We start from the raw sequence: 20,016 nt of genomic DNA on the forward strand, positions 1-20,016 counted from the left end.
GAAGAAAGATCACATGTGACAGTGATAGAGATACTACAGAGCTAGAGAAAAAGATCAGTAATTCATTTTTGATATATAAAGAGAGAAGACTAATTCATAGGTTAGGTCATAGACACAGGTAAATAGGAAAATAAGGAAATATAGAAAAAGATTTGTATAGAGTTCTTTTTGAAAATAATCTATTTCAATAAATCTATTAAATAGGTAATAGCTGGATACCAAAAAATGACGAGAAGTTTATCAATTAAAAAGCCATTTAACAAAAGACCAATTTATACATTCCTTTGAATTATGTCCATAAAAAATTTAAATATACAAATTACATTATCAAACCCAAAAGAATCTTTCTAAACAAATGAAATACAGATATAGACAAAGTCAGGATCCAAATTATTTAAAAAAGTTTTTAAATTATTTTGTAATTACAAATGAAACAACAAACTGACAGTTTTATACAATTGTTAAAGTTTCAAAAAGTTCAATGATGGAGCAATAGTATCACAATTTATTTAAGTACTGTTCACAAATGTTTATGCTTTTGTAATATACCTATTTTAATTTTGTTAATGAATTTAAAGAGCTAATGTTGAAACAACCAAAAAAATAGAAATGTATTTATTCTTAAAAATCCTAATTTTGCCCATGTGTCTAAAGTTGTGAATTACAGGAACACCCTCCAGAAAAATCAGGTATTTGGTAAAGCAAGGCACATAGGACCAGATTTTGATAAAGGTGCTTGTTCTCTGCTCCTATAACTACTTTAAATAACCTGGAGATTCTTAAGATGACTTTCAATATAGCATAAATAACTTTCATAAACCTTTTTTATGTAAAGCATACACCCATGATAATTAAATATTATAATGTGAATGTGTAAATCAAATGAGTGATGCTAAACCCTTTAAGAAAAAACCCAACTCAGTTTAATGACTATACAATGAAATTTTCAAAGTTCAATAATTTGATATGTAAGAATAATCAGTATTACAGTAAGTGTAGAGAACATAATTAGTTTCCTTTCAGATTATATCTTAGAATCTAAATATCAAGCTACCTTTCCTTCCATGAAATTATGTGACATTCAATATAAATTGATGTAAACATTTAAGTTTTGCATCTCTATACTATATATTCCACCATAAAAGTAGCCTACAACATCTCTAAAATCACTTACTAAAGAATTGATAATATAATACTACTGTGTTGAAACATCCATTTGTTGCATTTCAAACTTTTCTTCCCAAATACCATATTCTTAATTTTTAAAAGAACTATCAATTGGCACTCTTCTCCCATGAGTTAGCACATTTTCACATTGAACAAAGTAGTTGCGTGATAACAAATAAAAAGTATAGGAATTTAAATAATGAAGGAGTCATCATTATAAAAGCTTGATACAGTAAGGCCTGTGGAGGTCATCAAAACACACATCACACACACAAGGAAATGGCATTATCTGTATATGTGACATGATCCTAGGGCACAGGTCTACCTTCTCATGTATGATTACTTTTTTATGAATTAAAAATTATAAACTACATAGCCCAATCTCCAATAAACATTTTCAAACCCACTAGAAAAGCAAAATGTAAATTATGCCTGCCTAATAAAATTGTGCTTTGAAAATATATTTGACTACTTTGTCCATTTTTACAATTCTTGTTTACATTTTTATAACTTTCATTAGGAATTTTGAAAATCGTGTTTCGACACCTAAAAATGTGTTACCACTGTAACTAACATGTTTAATATCCAATTTGCTTGTATAATTTTTTTAAATTATTAAAATAGAAACAGACTAAACCTGATTAAATGTGAATGCACACTGCATTAATACATAAGTAACCAACCAATACTTCAATGTGAGCTAAACATAAATCATTATATTTCAGCTTGAATTCTGTGCATTTGCAGGATTTAGATTTTACTTAGCAGTAAGTAATAATGTAAGTCTAAATATTATTGCAGTCTAAAACTACCATGTTCAAAATGTGGTGAACTTAGTAAACAAATACTCTAAAGGGTGGTTACTGAAAATCATGTTGGGCATCCAGAAAGTTTGCTTGGTACCAATTTGGAATCACCACCGAAGTGATTTTAAAGATTTGGTAATTTTAAATGCTTTTAAACTTTGGATGGAATTGATGAGACCTGCAATCTGTAGACTATTACTGCAAAAGCAAGGTAACACTGCCAGTTCACGTTAGGCAAGGGTACCCAACAGTTTGTAACATAGTATTTTTGAGCCAATTCTGTTTAATAAAATCCATGAGAGCTATATAAAAATACTCATTTTTTACAGTTTTTATATCTATTAGAACAGTCTTTAAAAATATATACAGTGTAGGCCGGGCGCAGTGGCTCACGCCTGCAATCCCAGCTACTCAGAGGCTGAGGCAGGAGAATCCCTTGAACCAGGGAGTGGGAGGTTGCAGTAAGCCGAGATCGCGCCACAGCACTCCAGCCTGGCGACAAAGTGAGACTTTGTCTCAAAAAAAAAAAGGAAGTATTTTATTTTTTTCATTCATACTGTGTGTGTATGTGTGTGTGTGTGTGTGTGTGTGTGGGTGTATTTTCTTTTTTTTTTTTTGAGACGGAGTCTCGCTCTGTCACCCAGGCTGGGGTGCAGTGGCACGATCTTGGCTCACTGCAACTTCCACCTGGTGTGTTCAAGAAATTCTCCTGCCTCAGCCTCCTGAGTAGCTGGGACTACAGGCGCGCACCACCGTGCCCAGCTAATTTTTGTATTATTAGTAGAGATGGGGTTTCACCATGCTGGCCAGGCTGGTCTCGAATTCCTGACCTTGTGATCCACCCGCCTCGGCCTCCCAAAGTGCTGGGATTACAGGCATGAGCCACTGTGCCCGGCCAGTAAAATACTTCTTATACTCAGTAATTCCGTCTATAGTTAATAATTAAGTTAAACCCATATTCAAATTATAGAAAGCATTTTTGCCCACCAAATCATCTTACCATTTCTAATATATTCTCTCTCCCTTGAACCAACTTATTAAATAACTCATGTAATCTGCATTCTCAGCTCCAGTGTTCATTAAAAAGGAAAAAAACCCACTATTTTAAAGCAAAATGGTGGCTCCTTCTCAGTAGCTTTTTTTTTTTTTCTTTTTTTTGAGACAGACTCTCACTGTGTCGCCCAGGTTGGAGTGCAGTGGCGTGATCTCCACTTACTGCAACCTCTGCCTCCCGGGTTCAAGCGATTCTCCTGCCTCAGTCTCCCGAGTAGCTGGGACTACAGGTGCGTGCCACCACACCCAGCTAATTTTTGTATTTTTGGTAGAGACGGGGTTTCACCATGTTGGTCAGGATAGTCTCAATCTCTTGACCTTGTGATCCACCTGCCTCGGCCTCCCAAACTGCTAGGATTACAGGCGTGAGCCACTGCGCCAGGCCTTCTCAGCAGCTCTTGTGGGAACACAGAAAGGGAATTCAAAATTTGGCTACCTCTCCCACTCATGTGATCAGGGAAGAATAGGCTTATGAGAGACCTAAAAAAATCTTCCAAGCAGCCTTGGATTTAAAGTTATAGCGCTGTTTAAAATAAAGTAATATGGCAATCTGGAATGTCTCCAAGAAAAGTCATTTTGTTCTGTCACTGACATCTGTACTATTATTTGTTTGAATGTTGTTTTTGTCAACAGTTGTAGATTAAAGAAGTTTTTACAGATCAATGAGTAAAATGTTCATTTAATAACTTTCTAACTGTATACAGTATATGCTTGATAGTTCAAAATTCTCCAAATGTAGATATTATACAATAATTATTTTAAATTATTAAATGAGTATTTAATCCTTTTAAATTACATTTTGAGAATTTAATGGCAATTACACACAAATTTTAATTTAAAATAATATTAAGGATTTAATCTGATTTACAGAAATGAAATGCAATGAAGAGATTAAGGGCTAACCTCCGTTACTATAAAATTCTCTGGCTACCATCTAGCACAAGAGCAACTGGATTGCTGTCAGCAGTCTTGAAGCACTAAAATATCTTAAAATTCATATGGAGAAATAGCATGTATCTCTACATTAAATTTAGATTTGATATTTATTCTCTGACAGATCAGACCCAGAATATTTATTAATTTTTATGTAATTGAACAAAAAACATTTAGCAATCCTTCATTTAGTAATCTTTTGTATAAATATAAAAATCTCTGATAAGTGAAATGTTTTTTCAAATTATACTTCTATTTTTCACAGCTTTATAGGTAATTATAATTTTCAAACTTTAAATATTTCATGTGATTTGATATATCTGTACAGAAAGAGTAAGATAAAAACATTTAATAAGATTAAATCTAATTTGCAAAAATTGGTATCTGACATTTGTTGTGTGCTCTTGCAAAGAGTGCATAGGACATTTCTGCAGCAATCAAAAAGGTAACATCTTTTTAAACTCAGATTTCAAGTTTCCTCTAATATTCCTTCTAATTCTAATCCCTGGAAATACTTTCAAGTTTTGATTTCTAGATGCAATGTGTTTTGTTACATATACACATATTTTATCCTTAAACTTTTAAAAAACAGTATGATCAGATTCAGCATGATGATATCTTCTCAGACTCTGTAGAAGTCCTCTGTGCAAGACTAATGTCGAGATTCCTAGTGCACCATCGTGAAAAACCAGTTAAAGATAGTATACAACTATGCTTTAGTGGGATTTCCTGCAGGTTTGGGATCATAACCATATAAAAAAGTAGCTGTTATTACAAGGATGGCTCCAAGGAAAAAGACACTGAATAAGATGAAGACAAAATAAAAAAGAGAAAATCAGATTAAAAGCAGAACAAGTTCCTTCTATTTCTTTACTATAAAAAACAATTATAATTTGGGGAAAAATGTTCCAGTAACACGGCTAACAAATCTTGAGTACTTACTACATTCCAGGTATCTGGCTAAGTGCTTTATATGCATTATTTCATTGAGTTGTCACAGCAAATCTATGAAGATGTATTAGTATTCATTTTTTACACATGAGGAAACAGTTTTAAAGAATTTAAATAACTTGTCTAAAGTCCCACAACTTCAAGAGGATCAAACCCAGGTATGTCTAACTCTACAGCCTGCACTCTCATTGACTGCACTATACTGTCTTCCAAAGCAAAGATATTTTAAGTTCTGTATTTCACCTTAATAGGGATTTTGTATGCAATACATTCAATAACAAAAGGCCTTAATTCTTTAGTTGAACATATGAAAGGAATATTTTATTCTGTCATGTTAAACCAAGGTAAAGTTTAGTTTAAAATCCAAGATAATAATAAGCAAAACTCAGGACCAATTTTTATAGGATGCTTTACAAAAGGAAATTACATTAAATGCAGGGAGTTCTTGGTTTCCTCTTTATCCGATATATTTATAGATATAGTCTACTTTACGATAAATCAGAAACGAATTTAGATGGGATATGTAAACTAGACTACAAATATTAACTTTTTTTTTTTCTTTTTAAAGACAGGGTCTCACTCTGTCGCTCAGGCTCTGGAGTGCAGTGCTGTCACCATGGCTCACTGCAGCCTCGACCTCCAGGGTTCAAGCAATCCCAGCTCAGTCTCCTAAGTAGCTGAGACTACAGGTGCAAACCACCACACCTGGCTAATTTTTCTATTTTTTGTAGAGCTGAGGTCTCACTTTGTTGCCCAAGCTGATCTTGAACTCCTGGGCTCAAGTGATCTGCCTCAGACTCCCAATGTGCTGTAATTACAGGCATGAGCCACTGTGACCAGCCTGAATCTTAACTTTTATTTATTTATTTTTTTGAGTTGGAGTCTCACTCTGTCGCCCAGGCTGGAGTGCAGTGGTGTGATCTCGGCTCACTGCAACCTCCGCCTCCCAGGTTCAAGCAATTCTCCTGCCTCAGCCTCCCGAGTAGCTGGGATTACCCGTGTGCACCACCACACCCCGCTAATTTTTTATATTTTTAGTAGAGATAGGGTTTCACCATGTTGGCCAGGCTGGTCTCGAATTCCTAACCTCAAGTGATCTGCCCGCCTCCGCCTCCCAAAGTGCAATCTTAACTTTTAACGTGTACATTTTTTAAAATGCTATTATAGAGACATAAGCTAGTTTTGGATTTAAAGTTTCTACTAACAGTCCAAAGCCATGCTCCTGTTTTTTTGTTTTTAATTGCCTGTAAATGAAAAATAATTACTAATCATTATTAAAAGGCCCTTCATAATATGGTCCCTCCAAACTCATCCTTCCCACTTCATGCCACCCAATCTATAATTCAGCCACTCCACTCAGTGAACACAACATACACTTTCTTGACAGTGTCTTTAGAGATACTATTCCCTCTGTCCACAGTTTCCTTGCTTCTTAGAAAATGCTTATTCATAATAATTCAGGTCTAATGTCTCCAAGACTCACTCCCCTAGGCAGAACTACCCTAGCATAACACTTACCACACTGTCATTAAATGATGCCTTATTTACAAGTCCACTCCCCTCCTCAACCATATGCTCTTCATTCACTGTGGTAGCCACAGTGCCTAGCATATATAGGGAGCTCAGTAATTATCTGTTATGATTAATAACTAGATTTGACTTGATACAAATGGTTAACTCTTCAAAAGACTCGAATGCAGTTATACATATAAGGTTATTAGGATAACATAAAACATCCTATAATGTATCTTGAAGAAACTGCTACATTAATATTGGTAATTATTAATTACTAGACACTGTCTTCATTAGTCATTATGAACTATTCTTAGCTTTCTGGAACTTTGGAATGGCATGGACTGAAAGTTCATGCTCAACTGAAAGATTCTATGGTCTACCTTTGTATCCACTGCAGGAATCCTTTCTATAATATCTTTAGCAGGATCTACTTGAATACCTAATAATGTCAGGAAACACCTGTTTCTCAAGCCAGCAATTTTAAGATGGTTCTGAGAGAGAAAATTGTCTCAGAAAAAAAAAAATATTAGGATAAAACTATCAGAATGTAATGATTACTTCAAGGATTTGAGCCCCCTCTAACAGAATTATTATATGTATACTTCCATTGTTGCATTGATCATACTGTTATAATTATTCACATCTGTCTTTCCAATCACTTGATGATCACCAAACCTTGATGACCTTGAAGACAAGAAATTGTGTCTCATTCATGCACTCCTTTTCCAGGAGCTAGCACAGTGGCCAGCAGGCACATAGTAGACACTTAATAAACTTTTGATAAAAGAATAAGCAACCCTAAATGGAAGAATGGTAACACCAATAAGCAAAACAACAAGCACAAGAAAAATAATTTAGGGAAGTGGGTAACAGTGATATTGTATCAGTAGAGATGTCTAACAGTCAGTAGAATAAAGGGATCTAGAGTTTAGGTGAAATCTGAACTTATCTTCCTAGAGAAGACAGATATGACATGGCAGTGGATGAGATGGCCAAGAGAGTGAGCAATGATTGACAAACTACCAAAGGGACAATCAGAAAGGCAAGTATAGGCATACCATTTCAGAGAAGCCAAACAAACAAACAAACAAAAACCCAGTTTCAGGAGATGGAATGAGGCTAAAGGCAAATATATTATTACATTTAGGATAGAATTGAATGAAGATTGAGAAAGTGTCAATAGATTTATTACTGAAAATGTATTCTCCACAAAGGTAAGATGCATAAAGATAGAGGGCTTAGTTACCTATTTTAGGAAAAAGAATCCATCTTCTCCATCTGGCTTAGTGTCCTGAGCATATTCTCAAAATATTCATTCATTCATTCATTCAATAATGGCAGTATCATTGTCTTTTCTCTTTCTATCTTCAACCCAACAAACCTTATATACTTCCTCAGAAACATGAATTTACAGGCAGGCATACATCTCATTGCCAAACTACTACTCTTTTGTCCCTCTGATGGTTTGCTTGTTCATTTATTTGTTTATTCTCTGCATAATTCAAAGATTTAATTACCTCGGCCTTATGTAAGGTTCAATTTAAAAAAAAAAAGTATGCTTTTAAAAGTAAAATCTAAAAATCTGTAAGGTGCAAACATTCTCAAAGTACATTAAAGCATATGATTTCCTCATCTTATGAACAGGGAATATGATTAAGATTACAAAATTCAGACACAAGTGTTCATTGTTCATCTAGTCTCACTAGCTAAGTGATTCATTTCCATACCAAGCTGAAAACAGAAATGCTTTTAAATTTTTGTCCCATAAGAACTACAGATCTCAACATGTATGTTCCAGACCTATTGTCTAGATTCCTAGAAAAGAATTAAAACCATCAATGTTCAATATAAAAATATAAAAAGGATATTATATTTTTATAGTGCCAAATTCCATCCATAATCCTATTTCACTCTCAAAAACACAAATGAGTTCAGCGAAGTGGCATATGCCTATAATCCCAGCACTCTGAGAGGCAGAGGTGGGAAGATTGCTCGAGGTAAGGAGTTCAAGATCAGCCTGGGCAACAAAGCATATCTGTAGTCCCAGCTACCTGTGAGGCTGAGGCAGGAGGATTGCTTAGTGGGCTACGATCACGCCACTGCACTGCAACCTGGGTGACAAACTGAGATCCTGTCTCAAAAATATGAACATATAAATAATAAAGTAATAAATAAATAAAAGATGCTTGGGAGATTCCAAAGTTTAGAGGTTGAGAAAATCAGGAGAGGAGTAAAGTTGGAGGAAAACCAAGAGTGGTGTACTGGAAACAATTAAAATATAATCCCACTAGTCTGAGATTATAAATTAAACAAAAAACTAGAATTTTCAATGCTGTCTGTAATGGATATTCATTACACTCAATTTTTCCTGATGCTATCTCCTCCCTTAGCATCCATAAAACTACAGAGTCCTGGGTCTCCTTCCTCACCTATAACTCCTGCTGCAATTCCTTTCCAGATTGCTCTTCCTGCTACCACCTAATTGAGTTTCCTCATGAGCCACATTCTCTATATAAACTATCTTCTTCAAGGAAGTAATGTAAATTCCGTATTTTAAAAATGTCATTACATGACTTATTTTTATGACTTTATATGACGTATTAACTTTTTTATATCACTTTTTTACTTTGCAGGGAAAATATTCACATCTATTTATTGGGAAAATTCTGGCCAACCAAATTTGTATAAAAAACTTTTCAGGAGAAGACTTTCTTTCATGAATTTAATTTGAAATATTTTTAAAACATAGTTAAATACATTTTTAAAATTATATTTCAGTGCTTCTTCAAATTTATCAGATCACCTTACAAAGAATTCTAATTTTTCTATATACTTCTGGGGATTTAAAAAAATAGAAAAGAACATTTTACCTGGTTGGCACAAAATCTTGAAGCCAAAAATAGGAGATCAATGTTGATAATATTATCGATAAAGAGGTTGCAAATCCTTTTAAAATATTATCTGCATACTTAATAACAGCAGCTATTACAAGGCCTCCAAGTGCCTGCAGAAGTTTTAAAAAAATATTTTTTAAAACACACATATAAAACTGCATTTCAAAACAATTTCAGTATTTAATAAAGCTTTAAGCTTTTGTCCCATAAATTCAATCCCATTATAGTAAGGGATTTATTTTAAACATCTCTTACAACGAATAGACTTACAGGTTTTGTTCAATAGCCCTCTTATTTCAAAAGGCATTTAATTAAAGTAACTACCAGGACAATCTGCAGTTTGTTATAATGGACTTTGACCATATTACAAATAAACTGTCTATCATTATCCAATTTAGTAATTAAACATCACTTGTTTGGACAAATGTGAGAGGACTGGTCACTTTAAATAGTGAAATATTTTTACTTTTGAGTAAAATTAGAATCAGAGTCATTTTACAGCCTTTCAACAGCCCCTTAATTTGGCTTTTTTTTGTTTTTCCTATAGTTTCTCCCCTTTCAAATCCACTTCTCATTACTGTCACATTAAGTTTTCTAAAGCACAGTTTTAATTGTGCTTTTTCTTTAAGACTGTAGAAAGAACTTTCTACCTAATCCCTCTCAAATTCCCAACTGTGGCTACTTTAATAATGAGGTTTTACTATACTACACAGTTTTGCTTTCTGCCAAAGACTACTTATCATTTTCCAAATCTGGGTTACCTACTGTAACAACTTTCAAAACATCTCTTCTATGATGAAAGCTTTATTTAGAGAAAGTCGTAAATTATGCCAATTGAGCTTACTACAAATTAATGTTTCAGTCCCAGTATTTCTTGGCAATGTTGTCATTCATCTATTTACTCCCTATTGAATCCTTCATACCAGTTATACCAAACATTTTTTATTTTTCTCATATCTTCAGCCCCTTTTTAAGGGAAGGGGGCTTCTTCTCTTTGCTGGACTAAGATACATCATACATAAACTCTCTTGACTCACCCTATCTCCGCTTCAAATTTTCTCTTAATTATTTTTTTAAAATTTTCACTTATCCTTGTTTCCTTTTCTGCTATCTTAAAAACAGAAGTATCCGGGCCAGGCGAGGTGGCTCACGCCTGTAATCCCAGCACTTTGGGAGGCCAAGGCGGGCGGATCACAAGGCCAGGAGATCAAAACCATCCTGGCTAACACAGTGAAACCCCGTCTCTACTAAAAATACAAAAAATTAGCCGGGCTTGGTGGTGGGCGCTTGTAGTCCCAGCTACTTGGGAGGCTGAGGCAGGAGAATGGCATGAACCCGGGAGGCGGAGCTTGCAGTGAGCTGAGATCTCGCCACTGCACTCCAGCCTGGGCAACAGAGCGAGACTCTGTCTCAAAAAAAAAAAAAAAAAAAAAAAGAAGTATCCGGCTGGGCGCGGTGGCTCACACCTGTAATCCCAGCACTTTGGGAGGTCAACGTGGGTGGATAACGAGGTCAGGAGATCAAGATCATCCTGGCTAACATGGTGAAACCCCCGTCTCTACTAAAAATACAAAAATTAGCTGGGCGTGGTGGCACGTGCCTGTAATCCCAGCTACTCAGGAGGCTGAGGCAGGAGAATTGCTTGAACCTGGGAGGTGGAGGTTACAGTGAGACGAGATCGTACCACTTGCACTCCAGCCTGGTGACAGAGCTAGACTCCGTCTCAAAAAAAAAAAAAAAAATAGAAGTATCCTACCTGCTTTTAAAACACAACTATCCTTTGCCATCTTCACCTTCCTTTCTGGAGCCTTGCTTCCTAGGCTTCAAATATCTCTAGAAGAATAGAAGGCTCTAAGGATAGTGACTTGTATCTTCATTTTTATATCCTCTAGAATTCTCCATATGTATTTTTTAAAGATGTAATTAATTACTCAACCCTTGAACAATTCCAAGCTATATATAAACTGAATTTGACAGATGTTTTCCAATATGTAACTACAATATGAGGCTATGAACTGTCACAGAATTAAATATCTAGATCTGCTTCCTGGGTCTTAATGGCTGACCCAGACTTCCTGTACAATGATAAGACTTGTAAAAATCAAAAGTTATATTTGCCTTTAGCTTCAACTCTTTTATTCTTAAACTTGTATTTTCATTATGTTACATTTAAATACCACAAAGTTCATTAAAGACCCCTTTACAAAATAAGATTTCATTACAGCATTAAGATCACTTCTATTTTCACTTCCTTGAATAAACTAGACACGAGAGCACTAACAGGAGGGACCTTTTCCCCTCACATCAGTATATCAGGAGCTACTTTGATTCTTTATATTAAAATACAGTTTATTAGCATTAAATCTAAGACTTTAAATGCTTTACCTGAAGAACAACTACTATCCAGGTCAGTCGGTTATATCCCTGAAAAAATCCATTCTTTGATACCAGTTCTCCATCATAAATGTATACACCCATTAATCCAAATATACTTCCAAAGAAACCTAAAAAAAAGTAAAGTCTACATGATATATCATTTAGTTTGTCTGAAGAGATATATTTTTTCCACTGACATTCCAAATAATTTTACACTTAACTTTTTCTTTTTGATAAAATTAGATTACTTTCTTTCTTTTTTTTTTTTTTTTTTGAGACGGAGTCTTGCTCTGTTGCCCAGGCTACAGTGCAGTGGTGCAATCTTGGCTTACTGCAACCTCCACCTCCCAGGTTCAAGCAATTCTCCTGCCTCAGCCTCCCGAGTAGCTGGGACTACAGGTGCGTGCCACCACGCCCAGCTAATTTTTTGTATTTTTAGTAGAGACGGGGTTTCACTGTGTTAGCCAGGCTAGTCTCGATCTCCTGACCTCGTGATCCACCTGCCGTGGCCTCACAAAGTCCTGGGATTACAGGTGTGAGTTACGTGCCCAGCCAAAATTAGATTACTTTCTAAAATTTTTACTTGGTTTTGTATACTTAACAAAAGTATACTTAGTACTATATTATGACTACAAGACAAAGACATATAAATGTAAAAAGACAAAGACATAGAATACAAAAAATAACAGACATTACCAACTTTGGAGCACTAAAATAATACAATGCACAAATTAGATGATTATTACATGGCTAGCCCATTCGAATATGTGCAAATTGCTCACATTTGGAATATGTCATTGTTCTTCCATCTTCCTCTTGCTAGATCTAGATTTTTCATATATTCACATTGATACATACAAATATAAAAGCTGAGGCAGGGGGTACAATATTTTTCCCTATTAAAAAGTTTTGAGAGTGGGCACAGTGGCTCACGCCTGAAATCCCAGCACTTTGGAAGGCCAAAGCAGGAGAATCACTTGACCCCAGGAGTTTAAGACCCACCCAGGCAACATAGCAAGACTCCATCTCTACAAAAAAATTTTTAAATTAGCTAGGTGTGGTGGTGCATGCCTGTAGTCCTAGCTACTCAGGCGGCTGAGGTGGGACAATCACTTGAGCCCAGAAGTTTGAGTTTACAGTGGGCTATGATTCTACCACTGCATTCCAGTCTGAGCAAAACAGCAAGACTGTCTCTAAAAAAATAAATAAATAAATAAAAGTTTTGTTTTGAAAGTATAACTAATAATAACTGATATCCAAAAAAATCACAGCTAAGAAATAGTCATAGAAATCATTAGATTCTGTGTTACTGAAGTTTCACTGTTAGAGAAAGTTAACTTGGTGAGAGCAGAAACTGTCTTGTTCATGTTGAATCTCACCTCAAAAACATATTCTATCACATGACTATTGGAATAAGAGATTCCCAGATGCATTGCGAGGCTATTAATAAAGAAATTCATGCTTACAGGGACCACTTCTTATGGGTCACCTTTGAAATATGTGCAGTTAAGGAGTGCAAGGGTAAAGCAATTTTTAAAAATGAAGTTATAACTAATCAAAGTATTCCACAATAGAAAGGAAGTGAAAAGGATGAGAAATGCTCTAAAATTCCATTTAAGTCAGCTCTATCTTTTTAATGTCTAATTTCAAACATGAAATTAATGCTGGCATATAATTACAAAAACACATGTAATGGTATTTTATATGATGGTATTATATATATATAAAATATGTGTGTGTGTATATATATACACACACATATATAAAATACCATCAGAAGAGTTTTATATATAACATATATATATATGTATATGTATATTTTGAGACAGGATTTCACTCTGTCACTTAGCAGGCTGGAGTGCAGAGGCACAATCACAACTCACTGCAGCCTCGACTTCTTGGACTCAAGCAATCCTCCCACCTCAGCCTCCGAAGTAGCTTGGACCACAGGCACACGCTACCACACCCAGCTAATTTTTTTTTTTTTTTTTGTACAGAGTTTTGTAGTGTTGCTCAGACTGGTCTCCAATTCCTAAGCTCAAACAATCCACCTGCCTCGGCCTCTCAAAGTGCTGGGATTACAGGCGTGAGCCACTGTATCCAGGCTTATATATATATATTTTTAAGAAACAGGGTCTCACTATGTTGCTCAGGTCTCAAAACTCCTGGTTCTCAAGCAATCCTCCCATCTCAGCCTCCCAAGTATCTGGGATTAGAAGCACAAGCCACCACACCCAGTAAAGTTTTTTAATTTATAAAAGACTTTGTAATTACTAAAAAAGTATACATTATAGAAAGATATATACATGTCAGTATGAACAGAACTACTGCATTCTAACAGTTGCATAATATTCCTTTGTATGGATTATAATAGCAAATATGTATGTAACAGCATGTAACAGGAATTATTCTAAGTGCTTCATGTATGTTAACTCACATACAACACTATGAGGTAGATGTCTATTTTATAGATGAAGAAACTGAAGCACAGAGAGGTTACATAACTTGCCCAAGCTCACACTACTGGTAAATCATGGGCTCAGGAGAGAACATGATCTTAATCACTATACTATGTATTATACTGATAATTTATTTAACCAGTCCTCTAAATGTTTTCTGTTTTTTAGAATGGTAACCAATGGCTGAAACAATAATCCTGGACATCTATCTTTGTGCTCTTATAGGATAGATTCTTATCCAGACTTGGAATTCTTACATTACAGCCTACACATATTTAAAATTTTGGCAAATATTCCCAAATTGAAATCCAACATGGTTATATCAATCTATACTCCTAGGAACAATAGGTAATAGAGTTCCTGGTTCTCTATTCTCTGGCTAAAATTGGATCTTATCATGTTAATCTTTGACAATTTGATGTTTGAAAAATGCTATTACATTGTTTTAATTTGTTCTTATAATTTTGAATTGTGATAGGTAATTATTTAATTATCCTTTCAAAACATTAAGTCTGTTATCATTTTTTTCTATGAGCATTGGAGCTTATGAAGTCACCAAATAATAAGAAATCCATGAAGCACATTAGAATCATGAATTCTGATTTGTCTTCCATTTTTATCTTACAATTTAATAAAAGTTTAGGCAACTCAAACAAACCTTCTTTCTTTTTCTCTGATATTGTATATTTATATAAATAGTTGACATTTTTAGGGCTCACTATACATAAGACACTTTATTCTTGGCTCACTGCAACCTCCGCCTCTTAGGTTCAAGCGATTGTCCTGCCTCAGCCTCCAGATTAGCTGGGATTACAGGTGCGCACCACCATGCCTGGCTAATTTTTTGTATTTTTAGTAGAGATGGGGCTTCATCATGTTGGCCAGGCTGGTCTTTATGTCACAGATCTAAGTTTTTCATATTCTTAAATAGAAGGCGTTCATTTAAAATAAAATGTTTGGCCGGGGAGGTGGCTCACGCCTGTAATCCCAGCACTTTGGGAGGCTGAGGCAGGCAGATCACAAGGTCAGGAGATTGAGACCATCCTGGCTAACACAGTGAAACCCTATCTCTACTAAAAATACAAAAAATTAGCCGGGCGTGGTGGCAGGCCCCTGTAGTCTCAGCTACTCAGGAGGCTGAGACTGGAGAATGGCGTGAACCTGGGAGGCGGAGCTTGCAGTGAGCCGAGATTGCACCACTGCACTCCAGCCTGAGCGAGAGAGCGAGAATCTGTCAAAAATAAATAAATAAATAAATAAATAAATAAATAATAAAATGTTTTAAAAGACAAGAGCATTGCCAGATATTTGGATCAATAGCAGATTTTATGCAAGGCTCATTTATTTAAAGATATATAGAAATCTTTAAATATAACAATATAATCATTTCTAAAATAATATTAGAAAACATTTAAAACTTACCAAGCTGAATATTTCTTATCCACACTGATTGTTTTGTTTCTTTTAAGATTTTCTCAAAGTAAACCCCAGCAAAGCCACTTGAAAAACATGCTGTGAGAACTGCCATGAGTCCTACAAATTGAGAACCAGCTGAAAGTTCCTTAGAATCAAGCTGAGAATCTGAGGGCCACTAAATAAGAAGAAAAATAAAATTGAAGTTTAATTCCCATAACATTTTACATAAACATATTGAGAGCCCACTCTTAGACCATAACTTAAAAATGCAACCAATATCATTTTTGGGACTGCAAAGGAGAGCTTTTAACATAAAACCTTACAATCATTTGATTTTTTTCCTCGCAGTGATATTACTAACTTATAATTTCAAAAAGTACCTTAAAAATAATAAATACTTTACATTTCATCTATTACAGAGACCAATGTTACCTTGAGATAATTCCTTAAAGTTTAATTTATTAAAAAGCACCATCTCAAATACAGGTAGAAGAAAGAATGAGAATCTCACATCCCCTCTGCTGTGTCAGCAAAAGTAGAGATCAGCTGGAAAGTAGTGTTCTAAATCAAGCATAATAAAGGGAAGCTGTTGGGAGGTGAACCCCAAACACTGTCAGGAAAAGACAGTCCATCAGACAGGGAAGGAAAACTCTGAGTACAAGACACTGGAAACGAAATGTGTTGGAAGGGACTCCAGGATCATTGCACCAGGGATGGTACCCTATGGCTTAGATGTTACCCTTAATCTAATCAACTGATATCCTGTAACTACTGTTAAATTTTCTTTTGCGTCTATTTCTTCCCTCCTCAGTTTGATCTTCTACTAGCTGGACTTCTTTTTTTGAGACATGGTCTCACTTTGTCACCCAGGCTGGAGTGCAGTGCATGATAACAGCTCACTGCAGCCTCAATCTCCCTGGGCTCAGGTGATCCACCTTAGCCTCCCCAGTAGCTGGGACTACAGGTGCACACAACCACACCCAGCTAATTTCTGTATTTTTTGTAGATACAGGGTTCTACCATGTTGCCCAGGATGGTCTCAAACTCCTGGGCTCAAGCAATTTGCCTGCCTTGGCCTCCCAAAGTGCTAGGATTGTGGGTGTGAGCCACCATGCCCAAACTAGCTGGACTTCTTAAAACCATTTTTCCTTCTGAAACTGTACTTTTCATAGCGACCAAAGACTTTTCAATCAATATGTTAACTAATTTTTAATAATAAAATTGTTCATTCTCTATTCAGCTTGCTTTCACCAGAGAATTAACACTACTGACTATTCATTCCTTACCTCTTGAAACAACCTGCTCTTTTCTGTGTTCTCTCCTCCAATCTTTATATTTATTCTAGTCAACTGACTCTTTGGATGATGGAAATGTTCTGTATCTTCACCCTCAATAGGGTCATCACTATATTTAAGTGGCTATTGAGCACCTGAAATATGGGTAGTGCGACCAAGGAACTGAAATTTTAATTTAATTTTAACTAATTAAATTTAAATAGCTACATATGGCTTGTGGCTACCCTATTGGACAGTGTAGTTCTACAGCATAGTTTATAGGAATCCCCTCTACCCTGGAGAGCTGATTCACAGAAGCACTGACATCTCTTCTGAGCTCAAGTCCAAGATTTTCAGTTGCTGCTATCCAGAAACTTACTATCTCCTCAAAGCCAATATGATTAAAATGTACCCATCCCTCTTCAAAGCAAACATACCTTTTGATACCTTTATATCTATTAAAAATGCCACCATTCAAATTTAAGTTTCTTAATCTCCTTGCTCTCCATTCTCTATGATATTTATTGGTCTAACACTCATACTGATTCTTCCCTTGGAACAACTCTTACATCACTGCTGTGGGACATTCCAATCCCATTAACCTCACAGTTTAGGTCCCTGTCATGCTTTCTAACTCCTCTCCATTCCTTCAGTCTTTCTCCCCACCAATCTTCCCTGCATGCCTATAGGATTTCTCTGATATGCCTCTCTCCCTTCCAACTCTCCAGTGAGGCCTTACAGCCAAAAGCAGTCAAGCCTAAGCTCCTGGCTCAATACTGAAGACCACATATAATCTAGGACCAATCTGTATTTTGTAATTTCATCTCTCGCCATATCTTTGTCAATTATTTGTTCCAATCAAAGAAGACTATTACCACTCCTTAACTTATTTGTGCTTATCCACAGATCGACATCTGTATTTTTTTTTTAACATACCTTTTATGTAATGCTTTTTCTGCTGTTTCTGACCTACTGAAACACAAATAGTGAAAAGTTTTAAGGAGATTTGGTTCTGGCTCTGCCACTACTAGATTGGGATCATAAGCAATTTCATTAACCTCTCTGAGCTTCAATAACTCTTTTGAAAGTTGGGAAGAATAATATCTACCTTAAACAGTTGGGTATAACATGAGATTATACAGGATAAGTACCAAGTGGGCACCTGGCACATAAGTACTCAGTATGCAAATTTCATTATAATTATTACCTTTCAACACCTAATTTAACTCCAATATCATCCCTGAAGATTTCCCAGGAGTCATCTGTACTTACAGGATATAAAATCAGTTGACAACCAATCACGTAAAAACAAATATCATTTGTTTAAGTCTTGCTAATTAGGCACTACGAATGGAAGAGCAGTGAAACACAGCTGCTGCCTTCTAGGAACTTAAGTTGTAGGTGTAAACAGACATATAAATGAGCATTTAACTATAATATAAGTACTTTGGAAAAGATATGTACAAAGTACTATGGTGGTACAGAAGAAGGCACAAATGTTTAAATGTTATGCCTGTGATGTTAGGAAGATATTCTGGTAGAGGCAGACTTTAAGACTGAGCTGAGGCCGGGCGCGGTGGCTCACGCCTGTAATCCCAGCACTTTGGGAGGCCGAGGTGGGCGGATCACGAGGTCAGGAGATCGAGACCATCCTGGCTAACACAGTGAAACCCCGTCTCTACTAAAAAATACAAAAAATTAGCTGGGCGTGGTGGCGGGCGCCTGTAGTCCCAGCTACGCGGGAGGCTGAGGCAGGAGAATGGCGTGAACCCGGGAGGCGGAGCTTGCAGTGAGCCGAGATCACGCCACTGCACTCCAGCCTGGGCGACAGAGCGAGACTCCGTCTCAAAAAAAAAAAAAAAAAAAAAAAAAAAAAGACTGAGCTGAGTCTTAAAGGTAGGAGTTAGCCAGGCAAAGAAAGGGGAGAAGGCATTGTAGGCACAAGAGAAAGAATGGATAAATGCTCAGCTGTGCAAAATAGCCCCTACAACCAGCTCAGTTGTAGCAATTCAGAGTGTGAAGTATGCAGCAGCAGAAATGAGTCTAGAACTGTAGGTACATTTCAGAAGGTCCAGTGTGTCACACTAATCACTCTGAGCTTTATCCTATAGGTTTGTGTTCCTGAAGCTTCAGTTATTTGTCTATCATTTTCATGGTTTTGTCAAACTTACGTTCCACCTGAACTATTAATAACTTTCTAATATAAATACCTGTTTGAAACAATGCCTACTTTAGCTTACCCTAAGCAATATTTATGAAAATATGAATTTGATATGCCACTTATACTTTTGTAATACTCATTTAAAATAAATATGAAAAATATTAGGCTGGGTACAGTGGCTCGCGCCTGTAATCCCAGCACTTTAGGAGGCTGAGGCGGGTGGATCACGAGGTCAGGAGTTCGAGACCAGCCTGGCCAACATAGTGAAAGTCCATCTTTACTAAAAATACAAAAAATTAGCCGGGCATGGTGGCAGGCACCTGTAATCCCAGCTACTTGGAAGGCTGAGGCAGGAGAATTGCTTGAACCCAGGAGTTGGAGGTTGCAGTGAGCTGAGATTGTACCACTGCCTTCCAGCCTGGGACAGAGCAAGACTCCAACTCAAAAAAAAAAAAATTAAAAAGTTATTTATGATATAAATACCACACTTCAGGGAAAGTGATGGCATGAACTGAGGAATTATCATGATATAAGTATTAATAAAACCTTCCATCAGAACAAGTATCACTGAGGACTAAAAATAATAATAATCATAATAAATAATAAGGCCAGGTGCAGTGGCTCACATCTAACACTTTGGGAGGCTGAGGCAGGATGATCACTTCAGCCCAGAAGTTTGAGACTAGCCTGGGAAACACAGTGAGACCCCGTCACTTCATAAATTTTTTTTAAAAAATTAAAATTAACCGCCCCCCCAAGAATAGATGAAATCTCCAAAAATAAAGATATAACTTAGAAGAAATAACAAACCTGCAAGCAACCCCAGTATTTAAAGGGAGTCTCACAGAAAAGATTCCTATGAAGAAAACCAATAAGGAATCATTAGAAAGATAAAAGAACCAGGAAAAAATGGTATTGTGAAGCCGATAGAAAATAAAAAGGGAGTGGCTAATAATCTCAAATGCTACAGATATCCAGCAAAACTCAACTTTCTTTAAAATGCAGTGTCTT

At 36.0% G+C, this 20,016-nt stretch overlaps 1 protein-coding gene and 1 long non-coding RNA gene across 4 annotated transcripts in view; one reads left to right on the plus strand and one right to left on the minus strand.

Annotated features, from left to right (window-relative positions):
* The window catches only part of LOC134756902 (uncharacterized), a 127,974-nt gene that overhangs the window by 10,745 nt on the left and 97,213 nt on the right, over nt 1–20,016 (plus strand). The gene's annotated exons all lie outside the window — the stretch shown is intronic.
* Nucleotides 3,690–20,016, minus strand: part of SLC35A3 (solute carrier family 35 member A3) — a 54,004-nt gene continuing 37,677 nt past the window's right edge. For 2 of the 3 annotated variants that reach the window (XM_031005034.3, XM_031005029.3), the window contains exons 5-8: nt 15,577–15,745; nt 11,705–11,823; nt 9,296–9,429; nt 3,690–4,759 (exon numbers count right to left, since the gene is read on the minus strand). In XM_031005034.3, the coding sequence (XP_030860894.1) occupies nt 4,669–4,759; nt 9,296–9,429; nt 11,705–11,823; nt 15,577–15,745 (513 nt within the window). In that variant the 3' untranslated portion in view covers nt 3,690–4,668. Of the gene's footprint in view, nt 4,760–4,795; nt 5,876–8,536; nt 9,430–11,704; nt 11,824–15,576; nt 15,746–20,016 lie in introns of those variants that run through there. The other variant, XR_010130326.1, reaches the window with a different exon arrangement.

This window comes from Gorilla gorilla, chromosome 1, assembly GCF_029281585.2.
Source record: "Gorilla gorilla gorilla isolate KB3781 chromosome 1, NHGRI_mGorGor1-v2.1_pri, whole genome shotgun sequence".
Lineage (NCBI taxonomy): Eukaryota > Metazoa > Chordata > Mammalia > Primates > Hominidae > Gorilla > Gorilla gorilla.